Raw genomic sequence first — 23444 nt, 5'->3', positions numbered from 1 at the left:
TATGCCGTCCCTAGCCGTCACTACTTCTCCCGGTGTGCCGTCCCCGCCTTGCACCAGCACGTGTCACTCAACATCAGGCGGGCCCTTAGTTCCGCGCTTTGCACAAAGGTCCACTTGACCACCGACGCGTGGACAAGTGCATGCGGACAGGGACGCTACATTTCACTGACGGCACACTGGGTGAATGTAGTTGAGGCTGGGACTGCTTCCCAAACTGGCCCGGTGTACCTCGTCTCCCCGCCTAACATTCCTGGCAGGGACACGAGAAGAACACCCCCCTCCTCCTCCTCCTCCTCTACCGCCTCCTCCTCCGCCACCGCCTCCTCCTCCGCCACCGCCTCCTCCTCCGCTGTTAGATTGACCCCAGCTACGAGTTGGAAACGTTGCAGCACTGGCGTTGGTAGACGTCAGCAGGCTGTGCTGAAGCTGATCAGCTTGGGGGACAGACAGCACACTGCCTCCGAGGTGAGGGATGCCCTCCTCGATGAGACGGCAATATGGTTTGAGCCGCTGCACCTGGGCCCAGGCATGGTCGTTTGTGATAACGGCCGGAACCTGGTAGCAGCTCTGGAGCTTGCCGGACTCCAACATGTTCCATGCCTGGCCCACGTCTTCAACCTAGTGGTGCAACGTTTCCTAAAGAGCTACCCCAATGTTCCAGAGCTACTGGTGAAAGTGCGGCGCATGTGCGCCCACTTTCGCAAGTCGACAGTAGCCGCTGCTAGCTTAAAATCTCTCCAGCAACGCCTGCATGTGCCACAACACCGGCTTTTGTGCGACGTCCCCACACGCTGGAACTCAACGTTTCAGATGTTGAATAGAGTGGTTGAGCAGCAGAGACCTTTGATGGAATACCAGCTACAAAACCCTAGGGTGCCACAAAGTCAGCTGCCTCAGTTTCACATCCATGAGTGGCCATGGATGAGAGACCTTTGTGACATCCTACGGGTCTTTGAGGAGTCCACAAGGAGGGTGAGCTCTGAGGATGCGATGGTGAGCCTTACAATCCCGCTCTTGTGTGTTCTGAGAGAATCCCTGATTGACATCAGGGATAACTCAGATCACACAGAGGAGTTAGGGATAGCATCCGATCCGTCACAGCTGGAGAGTAGGTCCACACATCTGTCCGCTTCACTGCGTTTAATGGAGGAGGAGGAGGAGGAGGAGGAGGAAGAAGAGTTGTCCGATGATGTGATGGTGATACAGGAGGCTTCCGGGCAACTTCGAATCGTCCCATTGTTGCAGCGCGGATGGGTAGACATGGAGGATGAGGAGGAAATGGAGATTGAACTTTCCGGTGGGGCCAGAGGAGTCATGCCAACTAACACTGTGGCAGACATGGCTGAGTTCATGTTGGGGTGCTTTACAACCGACAAGCGTATTGTCAAAATCATGGAGGACAACCAGTACTGGATCTTTGCTATCCTTGACCCCCGGTATAAAAACAACATCTCGTCTTTTATTCCGGTAGAGGGGAGGGCCAATCGCATCAATGCTTGCCACAGGCAATTGGTGCAGAATATGATGGAGATGTTTCCAGCATGTGACGTTGGCGGCAGGGAGGGCAGTTCCTCCAGTAGGCAACCAAGTTCTCACCGGTCCACACAAACGAGGGGCACACTGTCTAAGGTCTGGGACACCTTGATGGCACCCCCTCGCCAAAGTGCCGCCACGGAGGGTCCTAGTGTCACCAGGCGTGAGAAGTATAGGCGCATGTTGCGGGAATACCTTTCCGACCACAGCCCTGTCCTCTCCGACCCCTCTGCGCCCTACACGTATTGGGTGTCGAAGTTGGACCTGTGGCTTGAACTTGCCCTATATGCCTTGGAGGTGCTGTCCTGTCCTGCCGCCAGCGTCCTATCTGAGAGGGTGTTCAGTGCAGCCGGTGGCATCATCACTGACAAGCGCACCCGTCTGTCAGCTGAGAGTGCCGACCGGCTCACTTTGATAAAAATGAACCACCACTGGGTAGAGCCGTCATTTTTGTGCCCACCTGTGTAAAGCACCCCAACATGAAACTCCATGTCTGTACTCAACCTCTCCAATTCCTCCGCATCCTCATACTCATCCACCATAAGCGTTGCACAATTCTGCTAATACTAGGCTCCCTCCACCCTGATTTCCCCCAACTCTGCTGGTTAGAGGCTCCCTCCACCATGAATTTGCCCAAACTGGGCTGTTTAGAGGCTCCCTCCACCATGAATTGGTCCAAACTGGGTTTTTTAGAGGCTCCCTCCACCATGAATTTGCCCAAACTGGGCTGTTTAGAGGCTCCCTCCACCATGAATTGGTCCAAACTGGGCTGGTTAGAGGCTCCCTCCACCATGAATTTCCCAAAACTTGGCTGTTTAGAGGCTCCCTCCACCATGAATTTGCCCAAACTGGGCTGTTTAGAGGCTCCCTCCACCATTAATTGGTCCAAACTGGGCTGGTTAGAGGCTCCCTCCACCATGAATTTGCCCAAACTGGGGTGGTTAGAGGCTCCCTCCACCATTAATTGGTCCAAACTGGGCTGGTTAGAGGCTCCCTCCACCATGAATTTCCCAAAACTTGGCTGTTTAGAGGCTCCCTCCACCATTAATTGGTCCAAACTGGGCTGGTTAGAGGCTCCCTCCACCATGAATTTGCCCAAACTGGGCTGTTTAGAGGCTCCCTCCACCATTAATTGGTCCAAACTGGGCTGGTTAGAGGCTCCCTCCACCATGAATTTGCCCAAACTGGGCTGTTTAGAGGCTCCCTCCACCATGAATTGGTCCAAACTGGGGTGGTTAGAGGCTCCCTCCACCATGAATTGGTCCAAACTGGGGTGGTTAGAGGCTCCCTCCACCATTAATTGGTCCAAACTGGGCTGGTTAGAGGCTCCCTCCACCATGAATTTGCCCAAACTGGGCTGTTTAGAGGCTCCCTCCACCATTAATTGGTCCAAACTGGGCTGGTTAGAGGCTCCCTCCACCATGAATTTGCCCAAACTGGGCTGTTTAGAGGCTCCCTCCACCATGAATTGGTCCAAACTGGGGTGGTTAGAGGCTCCCTCCACCATTAATTGGTCCAAACTGGGCTGGTTAGAGGCTCCCTCCAACATTAATTGGTCCAAACTGGGCTGGTTAGAGGCTCCCTCCACCATGAATTTGCCCAAACTGGGGTGGTTAGAGGCTCCCTCCACCATTAATTGGTCCAAACTGGGCTGGTTAGAGGCTCCCTCCACAATTAATTGGTCCAAACTGGGCTAATTAGAGGCTCCCTCCACCATGAATTGGTCCAAACTGGGTTTTTTAGAGGCTCCCTCCACCATGAATTTGCCCAAACTGGGCTGTTTAGAGGCTCCCTCCACCATGAATTGGTCCAAACTGGGCTGGTTAGAGGCTCCCTCCACCATGAATTGGTCCAAACTGGGGTGGTTAGAGGCTCCCTCCACCATTAATTGGTCCAAACTGGGCTGGTTAGAGGCTCCCTCCACCATTAATTGGTCCAAACTGGGCTGGTTAGAGGCTCCCTCCACCATGAATTTGCCCAAACTGGGCTGGTTAGAGGCTCCCTCCACCATTAATTGGTCCAAACTGGGCTGGTTAGAGGCTCCCTCCACAATTAATTGGTCCAAACTGGGCTAATTAGAGGCTCCCTCCACCATGAATTGGTCCAAACTGGGTTTTTTAGAGGCTCCCTCCACCATGAATTTGCCCAAACTGGGCTGTTTAGAGGCTCCCTCCACCATGAATTGGTCCAAACTGGGCTGGTTAGAGGCTCCCTCCACCATGAATTGGTCCAAACTGGGGTGGTTAGAGGCTCCCTCCACCATTAATTGGTCCAAACTGGGCTGGTTAGAGGCTCCCTCCACAATTAATTGGTCCAAACTGGGCTAATTAGAGGCTCCCTCCACCATGAATTGGTCCAAACTGGGTTTTTTAGAGGCTCCCTCCACCATGAATTTGCCCAAACTGGGCTGTTTAGAGGCTCCCTCCACCATGAATTGGTCCAAACTGGGCTGGTTAGAGGCTCCCTCCACCATGAATTTCCCAAAACTTGGCTGTTTAGAGGCTCCCTCCACCATTAATTGGTCCAAACTGGGCTGGTTAGAGGCTCCCTCCACCATTAATTGGTCCAAACTGGGCTGGTTAGAGGCTCCCTCCACCATGAATTTCCCAAAACTTGGCTGTTTAGAGGCTCCCTCCACCATTAATTGGTCCAAACTGGGCTGGTTAGAGGCTCCCTCCACCATGAATTTGCCCAAACTGGGCTGTTTAGAGGCTCCCTCCACCATGAATTGGTCCAAACTGGGTTTTTTAGAGGCTCCCTCCACCATTAATTGGTCCAAACTGGGCTGGTTAGAGGCTCCCTCCACAATTAATTGGTCCAAACTGGGCTAATTAGAGGCTCCCTCCACCATGAATTGGTCCAAACTGGGTTTTTTAGAGGCTCCCTCCACCATGAATTTGCCCAAACTGGGCTGTTTAGAGGCTCCCTCCACCATGAATTGGTCCAAACTGGGCTGGTTAGAGGCTCCCTCCACCATGAATTGGTCCAAACTGGGGTGGTTAGAGGCTCCCTCCACCATTAATTGGTCCAAACTGGGCTGGTTAGAGGCTCCCTCCACCATTAATTGGTCCAAACTGGGCTGGTTAGAGGCTCCCTCCACCATGAATTTGCCCAAACTGGGGTGGTTAGAGGCTCCCTCCACCATTAATTGGTCCAAACTGGGCTGGTTAGAGGCTCCCTCCACAATTAATTGGTCCAAACTGGGCTAATTAGAGGCTCCCTCCACCATGAATTGGTCCAAACTGGGTTTTTTAGAGGCTCCCTCCACCATGAATTTGCCCAAACTGGGCTGTTTAGAGGCTCCCTCCACCATGAATTGGTCCAAACTGGGCTGGTTAGAGGCTCCCTCCACCATGAATTTCCCAAAACTTGGCTGTTTAGAGGCTCCCTCCACCATGAATTTGCCCAAACTGGGCTGTTTAGAGGCTCCCTCCACCATTAATTGGTCCAAACTGGGCTGGTTAGAGGCTCCCTCCACCATGAATTTGCCCAAACTGGGGTGGTTAGAGGCTCCCTCCACCATTAATTGGTCCAAACTGGGCTGGTTAGAGGCTCCCTCCACCATGAATTTCCCAAAACTTGGCTGTTTAGAGGCTCCCTCCACCATTAATTGGTCCAAACTGGGCTGGTTAGAGGCTCCCTCCACCATGAATTTGCCCAAACTGGGCTGTTTAGAGGCTCCCTCCACCATTAATTGGTCCAAACTGGGCTGGTTAGAGGCTCCCTCCACCATGAATTTGCCCAAACTGGGCTGTTTAGAGGCTCCCTCCACCATGAATTGGTCCAAACTGGGGTGGTTAGAGGCTCCCTCCACCATGAATTGGTCCAAACTGGGGTGGTTAGAGGCTCCCTCCACCATTAATTGGTCCAAACTGGGCTGGTTAGAGGCTCCCTCCACAATTAATTGGTCCAAACTGGGCTAATTAGAGGCTCCCTCCACCATGAATTGGTCCAAACTGGGTTTTTTAGAGGCTCCCTCCACCATGAATTTGCCCAAACTGGGCTGTTTAGAGGCTCCCTCCACCATGAATTGGTCCAAACTGGGCTGGTTAGAGGCTCCCTCCACCATGAATTTCCCAAAACTTGGCTGTTTAGAGGCTCCCTCCACCATGAATTTGCCCAAACTGGGCTGTTTAGAGGCTCCCTCCACCATTAATTGGTCCAAACTGGGCTGGTTAGAGGCTCCCTCCACCATGAATTTGCCCAAACTGGGGTGGTTAGAGGCTCCCTCCACCATTAATTGGTCCAAACTGGGCTGGTTAGAGGCTCCCTCCACCATGAATTTCCCAAAACTTGGCTGTTTAGAGGCTCCCTCCACCATTAATTGGTCCAAACTGGGCTGGTTAGAGGCTCCCTCCACCATGAATTTGCCCAAACTGGGCTGTTTAGAGGCTCCCTCCACCATTAATTGGTCCAAACTGGGCTGGTTAGAGGCTCCCTCCACCATGAATTTGCCCAAACTGGGCTGTTTAGAGGCTCCCTCCACCATGAATTGGTCCAAACTGGGGTGGTTAGAGGCTCCCTCCACCATGAATTGGTCCAAACTGGGGTGGTTAGAGGCTCCCTCCACCATTAATTGGTCCAAACTGGGCTGGTTAGAGGCTCCCTCCACAATTAATTGGTCCAAACTGGGCTAATTAGAGGCTCCCTCCACCATGAATTGGTCCAAACTGGGTTTTTTAGAGGCTCCCTCCACCATTAATTGGTCCAAACTGGGCTGGTTAGAGGCTCCCTCCACAATTAATTGGTCCAAACTGGGCTAATTAGAGGCTCCCTCCACCATGAATTGGTCCAAACTGGGTTTTTTAGAGGCTCCCTCCACCATGAATTTGCCCAAACTGGGCTGTTTAGAGGCTCCCTCCACCATTAATTGGTCCAAACTTGGCTGTTTAGAGGCTCCCTCCACCATGAATTTGCCCAAACTGGGCTGTTTAGAGGCTCCCTCCACCATTAATTGGTCCAAACTGGGCTGGTTAGAGGCTCCCTCCACCATGAATTTGCCCAAACTGGGGTGGTTAGAGGCTCCCTCCACCATTAATTGGTCCAAACTGGGCTGGTTAGAGGCTCCCTCCACCATTAATTGGTCCAAACTGGGCTGGTTAGAGGCTCCCTCCACCATGAATTTGCCCAAACTGGGCTGTTTAGAGGCTCCCTCCACCATGAATTGGTCCAAACTGGGCTGGTTAGAGGCTCCCTCCACCATGAATTTCCCAAAACTTGGCTGTTTAGAGGCTCCCTCCACCATTAATTGGTCCAAACTGGGCTGGTTAGAGGCTCCCTCCACCATGAATTGGTCCAAACTGGGGTTTTTAGAGGCTCCCTCCACCATGAATTGGTCCAAACTGGGGTTTTTAGAGTCTCCCTCCACCATGAATTGGTCCAAACTGGGGTTTTTAGAGTCTCCCTCCACCATGAATTGGTCCAAACTGGGGTTTTTAGAGGCTCCCTCCACCATGAATTTGCCCAAACTCTGCTGGTTAGAGGCTCAATCCACCCTGATTTTCAAAACAAATGTTGGTGCCAACCTCAACTTACTACAAGGGCCAAATTCACTGCTGGTGACAAGCTCTCCTCACTGCAAGTGCCAAATACACATGTTTCAAGGTGTTTTCCTACTGTCAGAGAGGTGGTATTGAGTGTGTAAAGTGTGTAGTTGTTAGGCTGTGATGTTGGGGTAATAGAGGGTCTTTGGTGTGTTAGATGCCCCCAGACATGCTTCCCCTGCTGTCCCAGTGTCATTCCAGAGGTGTTGGCATCATTTCCTGGGGTGTCATAGTGGACTTGGTGACCCTCCAGACACGGATTTGGGTTTCCCCCTTAACGAGTATCTGTTCCCCATAGACTATAATGGGGTTCGAAACCCGTTCGAACACACGAACATTGAGCGGCTGTTCGAATCGAATTTCGAACCTCGAACATTTTAGTGTTCGCTCATCTCTAAACAGAACCAATTAAATGGCTCAGTGGGAGCAACCATTCACACAAATTTTGCTGGTTAGTCCAGCTTCATTAAGAATCTCATAATAATGTTATACATTAGGTACAGTACATGTTATCTGAGTTCTCATCACCTGGTATGAAATCTGCAAAAAAATAGCATCTTCTTGCACTTGGAACCAACAGCAAACCTAAGCTGTGTTTACAATAGAAATGGTTTATGACCGTTCATTTGCATGTGATGAATCATTGATGAATTTCTCATACTTTGAAGAGGTTGTAAAACCCTCCAGTAGCCTGTCTGTTGTAATGAATGGGTAGTGTTGATCGTTTGCATATTTGGTGTGTAGTGACAATGACACCAGCCTGCAATCCTTTTTTATTACACTAAGAACAGTAAATTGTCAAGGGATCAACAAATTATATTAGACTAAATAGTTGTCTAAATAAGGCATTGTCATTCCAGTATCCTTAAAAGAAAAAATGTATGCAGATATAGGAGAGGATTGATTATCGCTGGTACAGTGACTTCAAGCATTAAAATTATATATGAACTAATTTTAAAAAATTGTAGTTCTTCTGATATGACATAAATAATATAAGACTTCAAGTGTGCTGCATTATTAAAGAGTCTCAGTAAGCTGAACATGAAGCCTACCATTTGAGAAGTGAATGATTAAAGTATTACACTTCCCTAAACATTTAGTGGATGATGTTTGTATTGTGAGCTTCAGATTACAAGGCTGACTTGGTGAACATGTTTCTATTAATGTTTAGGTATTTTAAAGTAAAGCAATTGCAAAAAAAAACAACAATTCTACTACTACTACTACTGTTATTATTATGGCTACAAATAAGCTTACTAGATATTTAAAATAATGTACTGTATATCACCGAAGCCCAAAAGAGGTCACTCTCTAAAATGAGATCCAGCAGGCCTCTATTCTGGCATTTATTTTGTCACAGGTTCTGCAATGGATGCTTCCTCACTGAGTCTCCAAGTCAGATGTAAATGTAGCATAACCCCTTCCCACTCTGTGATCTGTCCTTCTGAGTATACACTGTCTACAAACAAGTATTTGTGCACCCATGCAAATTAAGATATCTGTGGTCATGATATACATCACGCCTTCCGCAATAAAATACGAAACAGCATTGCTATTAGTGCATTGGCATTAGTCACATGTAAGATGCCACAAGGTGCAGAGTCATCTGAATTCGAGAAAGGGGTAATTGTGGGATACCACAGAAATGGTCGATCCTCAAAAGACATAGCAAGCAAATTGAATTACCCAAAATCAACAGTGACCTATGTGATTACAAAGTGGAAGGTGAACGGTGAATGTTGGAATGTCCCCCGAGTCAGCAGACCCCTGAAACTGGGAGATAGAGACTGACGTGTTCTGGCCAGAAAAACCACACCCAACCGATGACTCACTTATCCAGGAGCTTCAGCAGGCATCCGGAAGTATTGTGTCGATCAATACCATCCGTAAGGAAGCATCTGCTGGGTTCTACCAACTATTGAATATGAATAAATGTTGTTTTTCTATTCTACCGCTGGTGTCCAAATACTTATTGGTAGATAGTGTATAGTTACACAACAAAGGCCCAGAATTAGCATTCACGGATATCCCGTTTGTGGAGTCTGAGGGATTGCCATGGCAGCCAGGAGGCCGAGCAATGCTTATGCACATTACACATATGAAACCTATGTGCAATGTCCTGCAGTACTATATATTTTCAGTACTTTGTACCAGGGATCAGAGTTCAGAAAGTTTAAAGCATAAACAAATAATAAATTGGAAAATGGCCAAAGGACATGCGCAGTCGGCGCTTTTGGACGAAGAGAAGAGGCAGGAGGCGGTGAAGAAGACAGAGGCCGTCACTGGAGAGTTTTCAACCATAATAAAGGTAAGAGAAGAATAGCTTTTCTTAAGGCTATTCCGATGTGTGCTTATTTTAAAAAGGGAATTTTAATGATAGAATCCCTTTAAGTTACACTTTTGCTACCAGTCCTGTTCCTTTAGTTTGCAGGTGAGCAGTTATTCAGGTTTATCTACACTTTCCAGAACACAGATGTCTCAGTGATAGTGTCATGATGGCCAGATCAGAACTGACCCTGAACTAAATGGTTATCTTGGAATTCTATACTCAGGAAATAGTAAATCACTGCATGTAATTGCTTCCAACCTCCCCAAAAGCCATCAACCATAGCAGCAATGCTATTTATGTGAATAAGTGTCAATATACAAAATAGAATATTCTGTAAATTCCTTCAGGCTGGGGACACACTTGGAAGGTTTATAGGGGGCTAGCTGCTATAAACTTGCTAACTGCTAATTGACTGTGATCAAGTAGCAACATTGTTGATGGCATTTTTACAAATCTCATCCACACGCTGAGACTAAAACCTGTAGCATGTCAACTGTTACCATGGGTTTCACATTGCAGCGTCTTGTAGGAGATCACACTGCTGAATTTCTCAGATTAAACCCTTTGGTTACGTCCATAGGGGAGGTATATACTTCAGAATGTTTGATCTGTAATTTCCTATGTGGGTGGCAAATGGTGAAGGAATGCCTAGCAGAAGGCAGAGATGCCTCTGAAAGAAACCAGAATGACGACTATAAAATGCACAAATGAATTATTTTATTTAATTATTTAAAGACCAATAAGTAGACTTGTTATTTGAATATTTTAATTAATCATTATTATTATTGTTTATTTATATAGCACCATTAGTTCCATGGTGCTTTACATTTGGGGGATTGCATACAATACTTAAATATACAGGTAGATATAATACTAACAGAGACCGACTGGCACAGCGGGGTAGAGGGCCCTGCCCGCGAGGGCTCATTAATTCTACTATTCTAATAAAACCAATGAATGTTATAAGGTACACAAAGAAGACCTTACTGCCTTGTTCCAGTAAATAAAAAGTCTGCGCATTACAGAATAACATCCATGCACTGAGTATAAAGAAGACCCCATATTCGTAATATATGTTTATCCTTTTTCTTCTTTATTTCTCAATACTAAGTGACAGATTACATACTGTAAAGTATAGAAAGTTGACTGGTAGACTGTCCCTGCAGCCAAATTACTTTTGCCTGCTTCTGAAAATATGTAATTTTCTAAGGTTGTTAGACTTCAAGCTCCCCCTGTGATCAACCCTTAGCAATTTAAAAATAATAAATGTAACATTGCTCCTGCTACATGCTATTTACAGAGAAAGGCTCAGACAAGCTGGGTTCAGAAAGGGTTCTCTTGTGTAGTCTGTGTGAATGACTACAAATTACTTGTAAATTACACATGTAAAAGAAATAATGTACATTAATTAAGAGTAGAACTCCTGAAAGCATGTGTGTGAATGAACACTAACAAGAGAAAATGACAAATCACCCTTCGTATGTCCCAAAAGATCTTACGCAGCACTCATTCTGCATACAAAGTACATCCAGCATTATGCATCATTTCCAAGGGGAAAGTTTGTAAGTGCTAATGGAAGTTAAAAACACATGCCTGTTTACCTACCATCAGGATCAAGGAGATTTGCGATTCCCAAGTGTTGCTGGGCAGTGTTGAATGCATGATCCAGCCGCTGAACAGCAGATTGTTGGCTGAGAACATTATTCCACTCAAACAGATCCGGTCTGCAAAATTAATAAATATCTTTTAAGCATAAAAGGAAACCAAAAACAAAGCACAATAATAGTTCCAAATATCAATAGCTGGTTATACGCAGCATGTGATTTGCTTCATTCTTCTTCATCTCAGTTTTATTATTATATATTGTAGTGGAATTATTGTCAGAAGCAGGAGTATAATGTGGATGATAATATGTCTATTTCATATGTTGGTCATTCTCATCCTTTTTTGTGTATACATTTATAGTAAATGGCCTTGAAAGTGTTGACACAGTCACTACTATAGGTGAATATATAATTCTGGTTGAACCACCTATGGAATCTTGTACATGAAATTGAATTCCAATTTTACCATAACTACACGATTAAATGATGCAGCAAATTATGCAACAGTTATCCACCTTTCTGTTGGTTGTTGAATGCATATAAAATCTTCATGAAAGCCCCAACAACCAAGCTAGTCGTCTCAAGTACCATGCCTGCCTTATGGCCCTGCTCTGTACTACTCTGCCAAGTAAGTTTGCCACAATTAATATGTTAGTTAGTAGTCAACCTAATTGTTAACTTTTATAGCTGGCACTAAGGCAATCATTATTTTATTAATTTATTACGTTTACTTGTATATCGCCATCATATTCCACAGCGCTTTACAGACTTTGAAAATCACTGTCCCATATAGGCGTTACAATCTCTATTCCCTATCAGTATTTCTTTGGAGTGTGGAAGAAAAACTGAGAACCCAGACGAAACCCATGCAAACACCAAAAAATATAACATTTATGATTGTTACTGTTATCATTATAGCATATTCGTCAGCTCTGAAAGTAACAGCTTTGCTGGAAGGAATTGTGTTTACTCACGTGCTTAGCAATGTGATATCATGTTGTATCAAGGGCAAAATTTGTTATATATCTTTGTTTTCTGATGTATCTGAATGCATTGGCAACAAGTCAAGTGTTCATGTTAATATTTGTGTATTTGTGTTTTTGTTATCAAAATTATCCATCTGTTCTATTTACAACAACAATCCAGTGCTATATATGCGGTAGTTACATTGCATATACTATGTAACTATGTTATGGTTTGTGCTCACTTTCTTACTGTTTCTGTATATGGTGGTGAGAATAGATTATTCACAACAACAATATTTTCTTTGTATAAAGCATCTGTATATAGGATTATCCATTATTTTACATTTTTCTCTGTTTTTGTCTCACACCTGATACTGCCATATACAACCCATGTAATAATACCTATATAGAGTTCCATTCTTATGGCACTATTCTCTATTTATAACCAAATATACAAAAATTAACAAAACACAGAACAGAGGAGAATAAAACCAAGACAGGACCAAGATACTAGGGTGTGTATGCATTTTTTATAGAATGTCCTATACAAATTTTATTATGTGAATACAGATTCATAAAAAGTAATTCCCTACAATAATATTAGTCTCTACAGTAATAAATCAGGAAGCAGCCGTGTAAAAGATAAAGCAACATTTAGAACAAATAGAACAAATTAGACCACATCAAACAGTTAGATGAGAAGATTACACACAAAAAAAAGGTGTTCAGATGAGAATATATCACACATGCTATTATGATTTTCAAGTCTTAGTCTATGGCATAAACTGTCAGTTTTTATTGGTTATGTGCCTCGTAACAGCTGTTAGACTAATATATAGCATATTACACAGTGTGGGGCCCCTTCACTATTCACATAACACGCCATCTGTTTTATAGCAGCCATGCACTATTATTACAGGCTGTAATAACATTGCATGGTGATTATAGAATAGATACTGTGCAATGTAAATAGCGAATGAGTCATGGCGCTCACAAAAGCAGCACAGTACCTTAAAGGGCCTCGAGTGTTGGACCCCCACTGATCTCTTAGACTGTTAGGACCCTGCAGAATCAGATGTTTACCAGAACATGCAGCTGCGCTGCTCACTCACCATATTCTTGATAACTGCAGTTGTGGGTACTTAAACTGTATTCTTTTCAAGAATCTGAGATACTGCTGCAATACCCATAACCGTGACTATCAAGAATTCGCTGTAGGAAATCTTTGCACCAGGGCCAACAAGACTTTAGCTATGCCACTGTCTGCAGCATCTCACAGCATACAATGAAAGAAAAGTCTTCAATTTACTTGTATCTATTTCTGGCTGCTTGTGTGATTAGAGATGGGATATAATTCACAGACAGCAAGCAGTTTTCCTGGCAGTGCTCATAGATTACTCTTTTCCTGTGTCTGGGATCTTTATCATTACATAATGTCTGTGTGCATTTGCAGTCCAGTGTGAATTATAGGAGAATTATATTGTGTTGGGGTTTTAAGGCACATATTATACTGTATGGAGCATTATATACTATGTGGGCATATTGGGGGCTCAGGTGAGCATTTTATACTGTGGAGGTCACTCCACAATGCTCCATGGTGGTATCATTCCCACCATGTCAGTACTCTGCATGAACAGGCCATTGAGCTACTGGGACGTGAACAGGTGGGGAACATACTATAGGAGGAAGTTACTCAGTAACTAGGAAACTCAGCATATACAGTATGATTTCAATGAAGGAGTGTAGGCTATTAGCAGGAAGCTGTTGGGTGGGCCCCAGAACAAGTTTCTCTGGTGGGCCCTAGGTCATTCAGTCCGGCACTGTATAAGGGGAAACAATTATATATAGGGGAGGCTATTATATATAAGGAAACACTATTATATATAATAGGGCTTTTATTTATTATGGAGGGAATTAACTTATTATATATAATGGTGGGCTACTCTAAATAATGGGGAACTATTATATATAAGGGTGGCTATTATAAAAAGAAATTATAGATACAGATGGCTATTATTAGAGAGAACTATTATATAAGGCATCTATTATAAAAAAAAAAAAAAAAAAAAAAAAAAAATGCTATTATTTATAAGGGGGTTACTGTGTAAGTGGCCATTTTTCTTGTGGCCGCGGGCATGCGCAATCTGCTCTGCCCGAGGCTGGCAAGTTTGACTGCCTGCACCAGAAGAAGACGCGTGAAGAGGATGCCCCCAGTGCTGTTTAGGCGCTGGAAACCGCCCCCCAGTGCTGCGAGAGAACTAATTTGCATACCGATGAAAACCAGGATTTCTACAGAACAGCGGTGTGGAGAAGACATCTAAAGGTAGGAGCAGAATAGCCTTTCTTAAGGCTATTCCTATGTGGTAAGCAGAAAAAAATTGTGTTTTAATGATAGGATCACTTTAAAAGGAAGCAGTACTATTTTTAAGGGGTGACCATTACTGATAAGGGGCAACTATGACAGATAAAAGAGAATATTACTGATGCAGGGCACTATTTGTAAGCGAGGACAATCATGTATAAGGGAGCTATTACTGATAAATGTGTAATATTATACATAAACTGGGATTATTTATAAGAAGGCACTATAATTACTGATGCAGGTGCAAAAATCTATTAGACTGTACAAAGGTAGTCATTTGAAGTGTGTTTGGGAAAATGGGAGTTGTTATGTATGTGTTTTTGGTATCAGCTTTTATGGCACTGCTTTAATTTTGCCCAGGATCATCCTGTCTGAAACTGGCATTGACTGTACAACATAAAGGTTTGTATAGATTAGGGGAATTTGTGAGTAAATAACTAGCTCAGTGACAGAAAAAACAGGGTGGTTAGGTTATCAGCAGCACCTAGTCAGACTGCGCCATTGTTACTATTTGGTTCCACAGGGTCAGTAGTTGGCATTACTCTCTTTACTGTACTTAAAGGGATGTTGTCATCAGGAAAAAGCTGTGCAATGTACAGGCATCATGTTATGCAGCAGGAGCAACTGAGAAATTTCAGTGAATAAAATATAAATGATACAGAATATTTCCCCACGAACCTATACATCAATCTGCTCAGCACCTCTTGCTCCATAACATGATGCCTGCAGATTGCACTCCAAGGCAAAATTATACATAGTTTTCACAGTAAAAGACCAATATCTGATAACGCTAAACTATGTCAAGTTCTTAACACAAAAAACAGTATTATACTGCTAGAAATACAGTAGAAATGGGTAATTTGGAGGCTTGGGTAGAGAAGTGGCAATACTGATAAATGATAGGCTATGTACAAAGGAAGGGAAAAATGCATGGCAAAATGAAAGAGCACAGCTCTCAATAATGTTTGCATACTGCGAGCTATGCCGCTCACTTACTACTAGAGATGAGCGAACAGTGTTCTATCGAACACATGTTCGATCGGATATCAGGGTGTTCGCCATGTTCGAATCGAATCGAACACCACGTGGTAAAGTGCGCCAAAATTCGATTCCCCTCCCACCTTCCCTGGCGCCTTTTTTGCACCAATAACAGCGCAGGGGAGGTGGGACAGGAACTACGACACTGGGGGCATTGAAAAAAATTGGAAAAAGTCATTGGCTGCCGAAATCAGGTGACCTCCATTTTAGACGAATAGTGGATTTCAAATCCGGGTCATATGAGAATGTGAACTTTGTGACTATGAGACAGGGATAGCTGTACAGGCAGGGATAGCTAGGGAGAACCTTTATTTAGGGGGGAATGTTATTAAAAATAACTTTTTGGGGCTCTATCGGGTGTGTAATTGTGATTTTTGTGAGATAAACTTTTTCCCATAGGGATGCATTGGCCAGCGCTGATTGGCCGAATTCCGTACTCTGGCCAATCAGTGCTGGCCAATGCATTCTATTAGCTTGATGAAGCAGAGTGTGCACAAGGGTTCAAGCGCACCCTCGGCTCTGATGTAGCAGAGCCGAGGCTGCACAAGGGTTCAAGCGCACCCTCGGCTCTGATGTAGGAGAGCCGAGGGTGCACTTGAACCCTTGTGCACCCTCAGCTCTGCTACATCAGAGCCGAGGGTGCGCTTGAACCCTTGTGCACACTCTGCTTCATCAAGCTAATAGAATGCATTGGCCAGCGCTGATTGGCCAATGTATTCTATTAGCCTGATGAAGTAGAGCTGAATGTGTGTGCTAAGCACACACATTCAGCTCTACTTCATCGGGCTAATAGAATGCATTGGCCAGCGCTGATTGGCCAGAGTACGGAACTCGACCAATCAGCGCTGGCTCTGCTGGAGGAGGCGGAGTCTAAGATCGCTCCACACCAGTCTCCATTCAGGTCCGACCTTAGACTCCGCCTCCTCCGGCAGAGCCAGCGCTGATTGGCCGAAGGCTGGCCAATGCATTCCTATGCGAATGCAGAGACTTAGCAGTGCTGAGTCAGTTTTGCTCAACTACACATCTGATGCACACTCGGCACTGCTACATCAGATGTAGCAATCTGATGTAGCAGAGCCGAGGGTGCACTAGAACCCCTGTGCAAACTCAGTTCACGCTAATAGAATGCATTGGCCAGCGCTGATTGGCCAATGCATTCTATTAGCCCGATGAAGTAGAGCTGAATGTGTGTGCTAAGCACACACATTCAGCACTGCTTCATCACGCCAATACAATGCATTAGCCAGTGCTGATTGGCCAGAGTACGGAATTCGGCCAATCAGCGCTGGCTCTGCTGGAGGAGGCGGAGTCTAAGGTCGGACCTGAATGGAGACTGGTGTGGAGCGATCTTAGACTCCGCCTCCTCCAGCAGAGCCAGCGCTGATTGGTCGAGTTCCGTACTCTGGCCAATCAGCGCTGGCCAATGCATTCTATTAGCCCGATGAAGTAGAGCTGAATGTGTGTGCTTAGCACACACATTCAGCTCTACTTCATCAGGCTAATAGAATACATTGGCCAATCAGCGCTGGCCAATGCATTCTATTAGCTTGATGAAGCAGAGTGTGCACAAGGGTTCAAGCGCACCCTCGGCTCTGATGTAGCAGAGCCGAGGCTGCACAAGGGTTCAAGTGCACCCTCGGCTCTCCTACATCAGAGCCGAGGGTGCGCTTGAACCCTTGTGCAGCCTCGGCTCTGCTACATCAGAGCCGAGGGTGCGCTTGAACCCTTGTGCACACTCTGCTTCATCAAGCTAATAGAATGCATTGGCCAGCACTGATTGGCCAGAGTACGGAATTCGGCCAATCAGCGCTGGCCAATGCATTCTATTAGCCCGATGAAGTAGAGCTGAATGTGTGTGCTAAGCACACACATTCAGCACTGCTTCATCACGCCAATACAATGCATTAGCCAGTGCTGATTGGCCAGAGTACGGAATTCGGCCAATCAGCGCTGGCTCTGCTGGAGGAGGCGGAGTCTAAGATCGCTCCACACCAGTCTCCATTCAGGTCCGACCTTAGACTCCGCCTCCTCCAGCAGAGCCAGCGCTGATTGGCCGAATTCCGTACTCTGGCCAATCAGCACTGGCTAATGCATTGTATTGGCTTGATGAAGCAGTGCTGAATGTGTGTGCTTAGCACACACATTCAGCTCTACTTCATCGGGCTAATAGAATGCATTGGCCAATCAGCGCTGGCCAATGCATTCTATTACCGTGAACTGAGTTTGCACAGGGGTTCTAGTGCACCCTCGGCTCTGCTACATCAGATTGCTACATCTGATGTAGCAGTGCCGAGTGTGCATCAGATGTGTAGTTGAGCAAAACTGACTCAGCACTGCTAAGTCTGCATTCGCATAGGAATGCATTGGCCAGCCTTCGGCCAATCAGCGCTGGCTCTGCCGGAGGAGGCGGAGTCTAAGGTCGGACCTGAATGGAGACTGGTGTGGAGCGATCTTAGACTCCGCCTCCTCCAGCAGAGCCAGCGCTGATTGGCCGAATTCCGTACTCTGGCCAATCAGCACTGGCTAATGCATTGTATTGGCTTGATGAAGCAGTGCTGAATGTGTGTGCTTAGCACACACATTCAGCTCTACTTCATCGGGCTAATAGAATGCATTGGCCAGCGCTGATTGGCCGAATTCCGTACTCTGGCCAATCAGCACTGGCTAATGCATTGTATTGGCTTGATGAAGCAGTGCTGAATGTGTGTGCTTAGCACACACATTCAGCTCTACTTCATCGGGCTAATAGAATGCATTGGCCAATCAGCGCTGGCCAATGCATTCTATTAGCGTGAACTGAGTTTGCACAGGGGTTCTAGTGCACCCTCGGCTCTGCTACATCAGATTGCTACATCTGATGTAGCAGTGCCGAGTGTGCATCAGATGTGTAGTTGAGCAAAACTGACTCAGCACTGCTAAGTCTGCATTCGCATAGGAATGCATTGGCCAGCCTTCGGCCAATCAGCGCTGGCTCTGCCGGAGGAGGCGGAGTCTAAGGTCGGACCTGAATGGAGACTGGTGTGGAGCGATCTTAGACTCCGCCTCCTCCAGCAGAGCCAGCGCTGATTGGCCGAATTCCGTACTCTGGCCAATCAGCACTGGCTAATGCATTGTATTGGCTTGATGAAGCAGTGCTGAATGTGTGTGCTTAGCACACACATTCAGCTCTACTTCATCGGGCTAATAGAATGCATTGGCCAGCGCTGATTGGCCGAATTCCATACTCTGGCCAATCAGCACTGGCTAATGCATTGTATTGGCTTGATGAAGTAGAGCTGAATGTGTGTGCTAAGCACACACATTCAGCACTGCTTCATCAAGCCAATGCATTTCTATGGGGAAAAGTTAGCTTGCGAAAATCGCAAACTGACAGGGATTTCCATGAAATAAAGTGACTTTTATGCCCCCAGACATGCTTCCCCTGCTGTCCCAGTGTCATTCCAGGGTGTTGGTATCATTTCCTGGGGTGTCATAGTGGACTTGGTGACCCTCCAGACACGAATTTGGGTTTCCCCCTTAACGAGTTTATGTTCCCCATAGACTATAATGGGGTTCGAAACCCATTCGAACACTCGAACAGTGAGCGGCTGTTCGAATCGAATTTCGAACCTCGAACATTTTAGTGTTCGCTCATCTCTACTTACTACACAAATTGTATGTATAGGGATAGCACAGCAAGTGAGCAGAAGTATGTAAACTATACCGAGAGCCATACTGTATTAGTACAGGTGATCCTCAGGGGTCTCGAGTGTAAACCATCAATATTACAAACCAGATAACCCTTTGAGAATTTTAGTTGACATACAATTTAAGTTGCATATAAATATCAAAATTCTGTTTTCAACAAGTTTTTTAATACAGATAAAACTGCAGTCTTAGTATGATATAAAAGATGAGATTCTCCTCCTTCATATGATGCCACAAATAATAATAATAATAATAATAAATAATATTATAGCTATATAACTGTTTGAAGTGACTCCCACCTTTATTTTCCCTACTTTATACCCACAAACTCATATCATACACCATACATAGTGAGATGAAGGATATAGCTCTCAATAGAGAAGCTAGGGAAAGAATGAAGGAATACAGGATTTCACAGAAATAAACCAAAATTTGTTAATAAAGTATATTACAAAATGTGTTAATGACACAAATACTGCCAGAAAAATCAAAAATTGCCTGAAACTTTTCTCATACTTAACTGTAAGAGCTGTGAGGTTATATAACTTTCTAGCAGAGAAAGGTTTTCTGAAGAATTCACTAAGAGAGTTCAAGAAAGGTGTGGGTGCCTTACTGGAGCGTAACAATATTACAAGTCATTATTATATTATCATATTATATAATACATCAAATTATTATGATCTATTCTAATGGCCAGATTTGGAGTTAGGAAGGTATTTTCTCTCTAAAATGAGTAAAATGGGTTTCTCTTTTATGGGGGCTTTAGCCATCCTCTAGAACAGCACTGCAGGGTAACAGGCTGAGCGAAAAACAAAATGTATGTCTTTTTTTTCAGCTTCACAAATTATCTTCCTATGTTACTATATTAATGCATAACACAATGAACAATGTATAACACAATGTGCAGTAAACTACATGGAGGAGAATGGCTCCATATCAAAGAACATAGGCCTTGCATTATATTGGCATATTTTGAAACCCAAGACAGAAATACTAGGTATTTTTTACCTTCTATATTCTTTCTATCGCCCTGGGCCATTTCCTTATTTCTCTTCCCCGGGGGAAGAGATAGCAGTGCAATTTCCGATCGCTCTTCACTGCCAGAAAGGCATTCCTGACAGTCTGTGAGAAATGTCACTCCTGACAGTACTGTCCATAAACTAGTACCGTTCCTCACAGCTCAGCATCAAGGCTTAGCAGTAAGGAATGCCCCCTCTGACAGTTCAGGGTTATGGACAGTACTGTCAGGAGGGGCATTCCCAGCTAGACTGTAAAGAACGCTCTTATGACAGTGAAGAGATATCAGTAATTGCACAAATATCTGTTGCCCTGGGACACATAACAGGAAAGTCAACAGTGCGCTAAATTCAGTGCACTGTCGGCTTTCTAGCGGTATATAAAACCGCCTGTGCCCGAGGACGTGAAAGGTCCTCTTTAACAATGAGTATTCTGCTCTTTCAGTAAGCAATGGCGAACTAAGGAAGTAGTAAGTAAAAATATTGAAAAAAAAAAAGGACTAAACAAACATTAGTACGTCCACAAAAAACTACTTGGCTTTTTGCTGTAGTGATGTTCTCAGACTGGTTGCTAACATGGTTTAATCATCATGCTGGTATAGAAGTAGAGGTGACTGTGACCACAGCTTCCTTTGTTTTAAGAAAAAGAAGACGCAATTACTTTTCTTGAAATAACCTCTGTGGAAAATCTTTAACAGCTCTTTAGAAAAAATAAGTGACAAGAAGGATCTTATAAACTGCATTAAAAAAATCAATTAAGAGCTGTGATGGAAAAAAAAAAGCATTATGTCTAAGGAGAATACTGAGATTTGTTGTGTTATTTAAATCGTGCAGGTCTCTTATCTGTCATAGTCGTATGTATTGAACATAGGAGCTCGCGTATTGAAACTGAATGTCAGTTGTGCTCAATAGTATTTACTTCAGGAGAGCTGTGTGTGAATTGACGGATAACCATGTCGCAATGCAGGTGCTTCAACTAATTAAAAATTTCCAAGTTATTAAAACTCCAATTTCCCATTTGCCTCACCCCTGTGCTTTCCCATGGAAATTAGGAGTGTAACTGGAATAACTGAACTTAGAAGTTGCTGCTTTTGTTTGCCCTTCTCAAATATTTACGCATTTTAGATATTTCAATAATTATATGAAAGATTAAGTATTCTGGTTAGTTGTCCTGAATTTGATTTTATTGTATTCATTTATTTAGAGCCAACATTTTCCACACCATTGTACACAGATATCATCACAACATCACAATGATTCCTGTTTTCATTGGGTTTACAGTCTTAATTCCAAATGAGTGCATCAGTGTGATTGTTGGAAGAAATACACAAATAGGACAAAACATTAGGAAAATATACAAAGACTGGACTGCAGTGCAGCAGGGAAACAGAGCCCACCACTGAGCAACTGTCCTGTACCATAAATGAACGGTCACTGACTATTCAGATAACTTAGTCCCCATTTAATAGTGCATGTGATTATGGAAAAAAAATGTAATGCATTTTATTTTAGTATTGCAGTTTTTTCGACTGAAGAAAAAACCTCTTTAAAGTTACTGCCGCTACATGTCTCCCTTCTTGCTAATGACTAGAGATGAGCGAACACTAAAATGTTCGAGGTTCGAAATTCGATTCGAACAGCCGCTCACTGTTCGAGTGTTCGAATGGGTTTCGAACCCCATTATAGTCTATGGGGAACATAAACTCGTTAAGGGGGAAACCCAAATTCGTGTCTGGAGGGTCACCAAGTCCACTATGACACCCCAGGAAATGATACCAACACCCTGGAATGACACTGGGACAGCAGGGGAAGCATGTCTGGGGGCATAAAAGTCACTTTATTTCATGGAAATCCCTGTCAGTTTGCGATTTTCGCAAGCTAACTTTTCCCCATAGAAATGCATTGGCCAGTGCTGATTGGCCAGAGTACGGAACTCGACCAATCAGCGCTGGCTCTGCTGGAGGAGGCGGAGTCTAAGATAGCTCCACACCAGTCTCCATTCAGGTCCGACCTTAGACTCCGCCTCCTCCGGCAGAGCCAGCGCTGATTGGCCGAAGGCTGGCCAATGCATTCCTATGCGAATGCAGACTTAGCAGTGCTGAGTCAGTTTTGCTCAACTACACATCTGATGCACACTCGGCACTGCTACATCAGATGTAGCAATCTGATGTAGCAGAGCCGAGGGTGCACTAGAACCCCTGTGCAAACTCAGTTCACGCTAATAGAATGCATTGGCCAGCGCTGATTGGCCAATGCATTCTATTAGCCCGATGAAGTAGAGCTGAATGTGTGTGCTAAGCACACACATTCAGCACTGCTTCATCAAGCCAATACAATGCATTAGCCAGTGCTGATTGGCCAGAGTACGGAATTCGGCCAATCAGCGCTGGCCAATGCATTCTATTAGCCCGATGAAGTAGAGCTGAATGTGTGTGCTAAGCACACACATTCAGCACTGCTTCATCAAGCCAATACAATGCATTAGCCAGTGCTGATTGGCCAGAGTACGGAATTCGGCCAATCAGCGCTGGCTCTGCTGGAGGAGGCGGAGTCTAAGGTCGGACCTGAATGGAGACTGGTGTGGAGCGATCTTAGACTCCGCCTCCTCCAGCAGAGCCAGCGCTGATTGGCCGAATTCCGTACTCTGGCCAATCAGCACTGGCTAATGCATTGTATTGGCGTGATGAAGCAGTGCTGAATGTGTGTGCTTAGCACACACATTCAGCTCTACTTCATCGGGCTAATAGAATGCATTGGCCAGCGCTGATTGGCCGAATTCCGTACTCTGGCCAATCAGTGCTGGCCAATGCATTCTATTAGCTTGATGAAGCAGAGTGTGCACAAGGGTTCAAGCGCACCCTCGGCTCTGATGTAGCAGAGCCGAGGCTGCACAAGGGTTCAAGCGCACCCTCGGCTCTGATGTAGGAGAGCCGAGGGTGCACTTGAACCCTTGTGCAGCCTCGGCTCTGCTACATCAGAGCCGAGGGTGCGCTTGAACCCTTGTGCACACTCTGCTTCATCAAGCTAATAGAATGCATTGGCCAGCGCTGATTGGCCAATGTATTCTATTAGCCTGATGAAGTAGAGCTGAATGTGTGTGCTAAGCACACACATTCAGCTCTACTTCATCGGGCTAATAGAATGCATTGGCCAGCGCTGATTGGTCGAGTTCCGTACTCTGGCCAATCAGCGCTGGCTCTGCTGGAGGAGGCGGAGTCTAAGATCGCTCCACACCAGTCTCCATTCAGGTCCGACCTTAGACTCCGCCTCCTCCAGCAGAGCCAGCGCTGATTGGCCGAATTCCGTACTCTGGCCAATCAGCACTGGCTAATGCATTGTATTGGCGTGATGAAGCAGTGCTGAATGT

The 23444-nt window shown here is 45.1% G+C and overlaps 1 protein-coding gene across 11 annotated transcripts in view; it reads right to left on the bottom strand.

Annotated features, from left to right (window-relative positions):
- The window catches only part of DMD (dystrophin), a 1873751-nt gene that overhangs the window by 1343736 nt on the left and 506571 nt on the right, over positions 1-23444 (bottom strand). For all 11 annotated transcript variants that reach the window (XM_075265063.1, XM_075265067.1, XM_075265060.1 and 8 more), the window contains one exon: positions 11011-11129. In XM_075265063.1, the coding sequence (XP_075121164.1) occupies positions 11011-11129 (119 nt within the window). The remainder of the gene's footprint in view (positions 1-11010; positions 11130-23444) is intronic.

This window comes from Leptodactylus fuscus, chromosome 2, assembly GCF_031893055.1.
Source record: "Leptodactylus fuscus isolate aLepFus1 chromosome 2, aLepFus1.hap2, whole genome shotgun sequence".
NCBI classification, from domain to species: domain Eukaryota; kingdom Metazoa; phylum Chordata; class Amphibia; order Anura; family Leptodactylidae; genus Leptodactylus; species Leptodactylus fuscus.
This window is presented reverse-complemented; position numbering and strand designations above follow the sequence as displayed.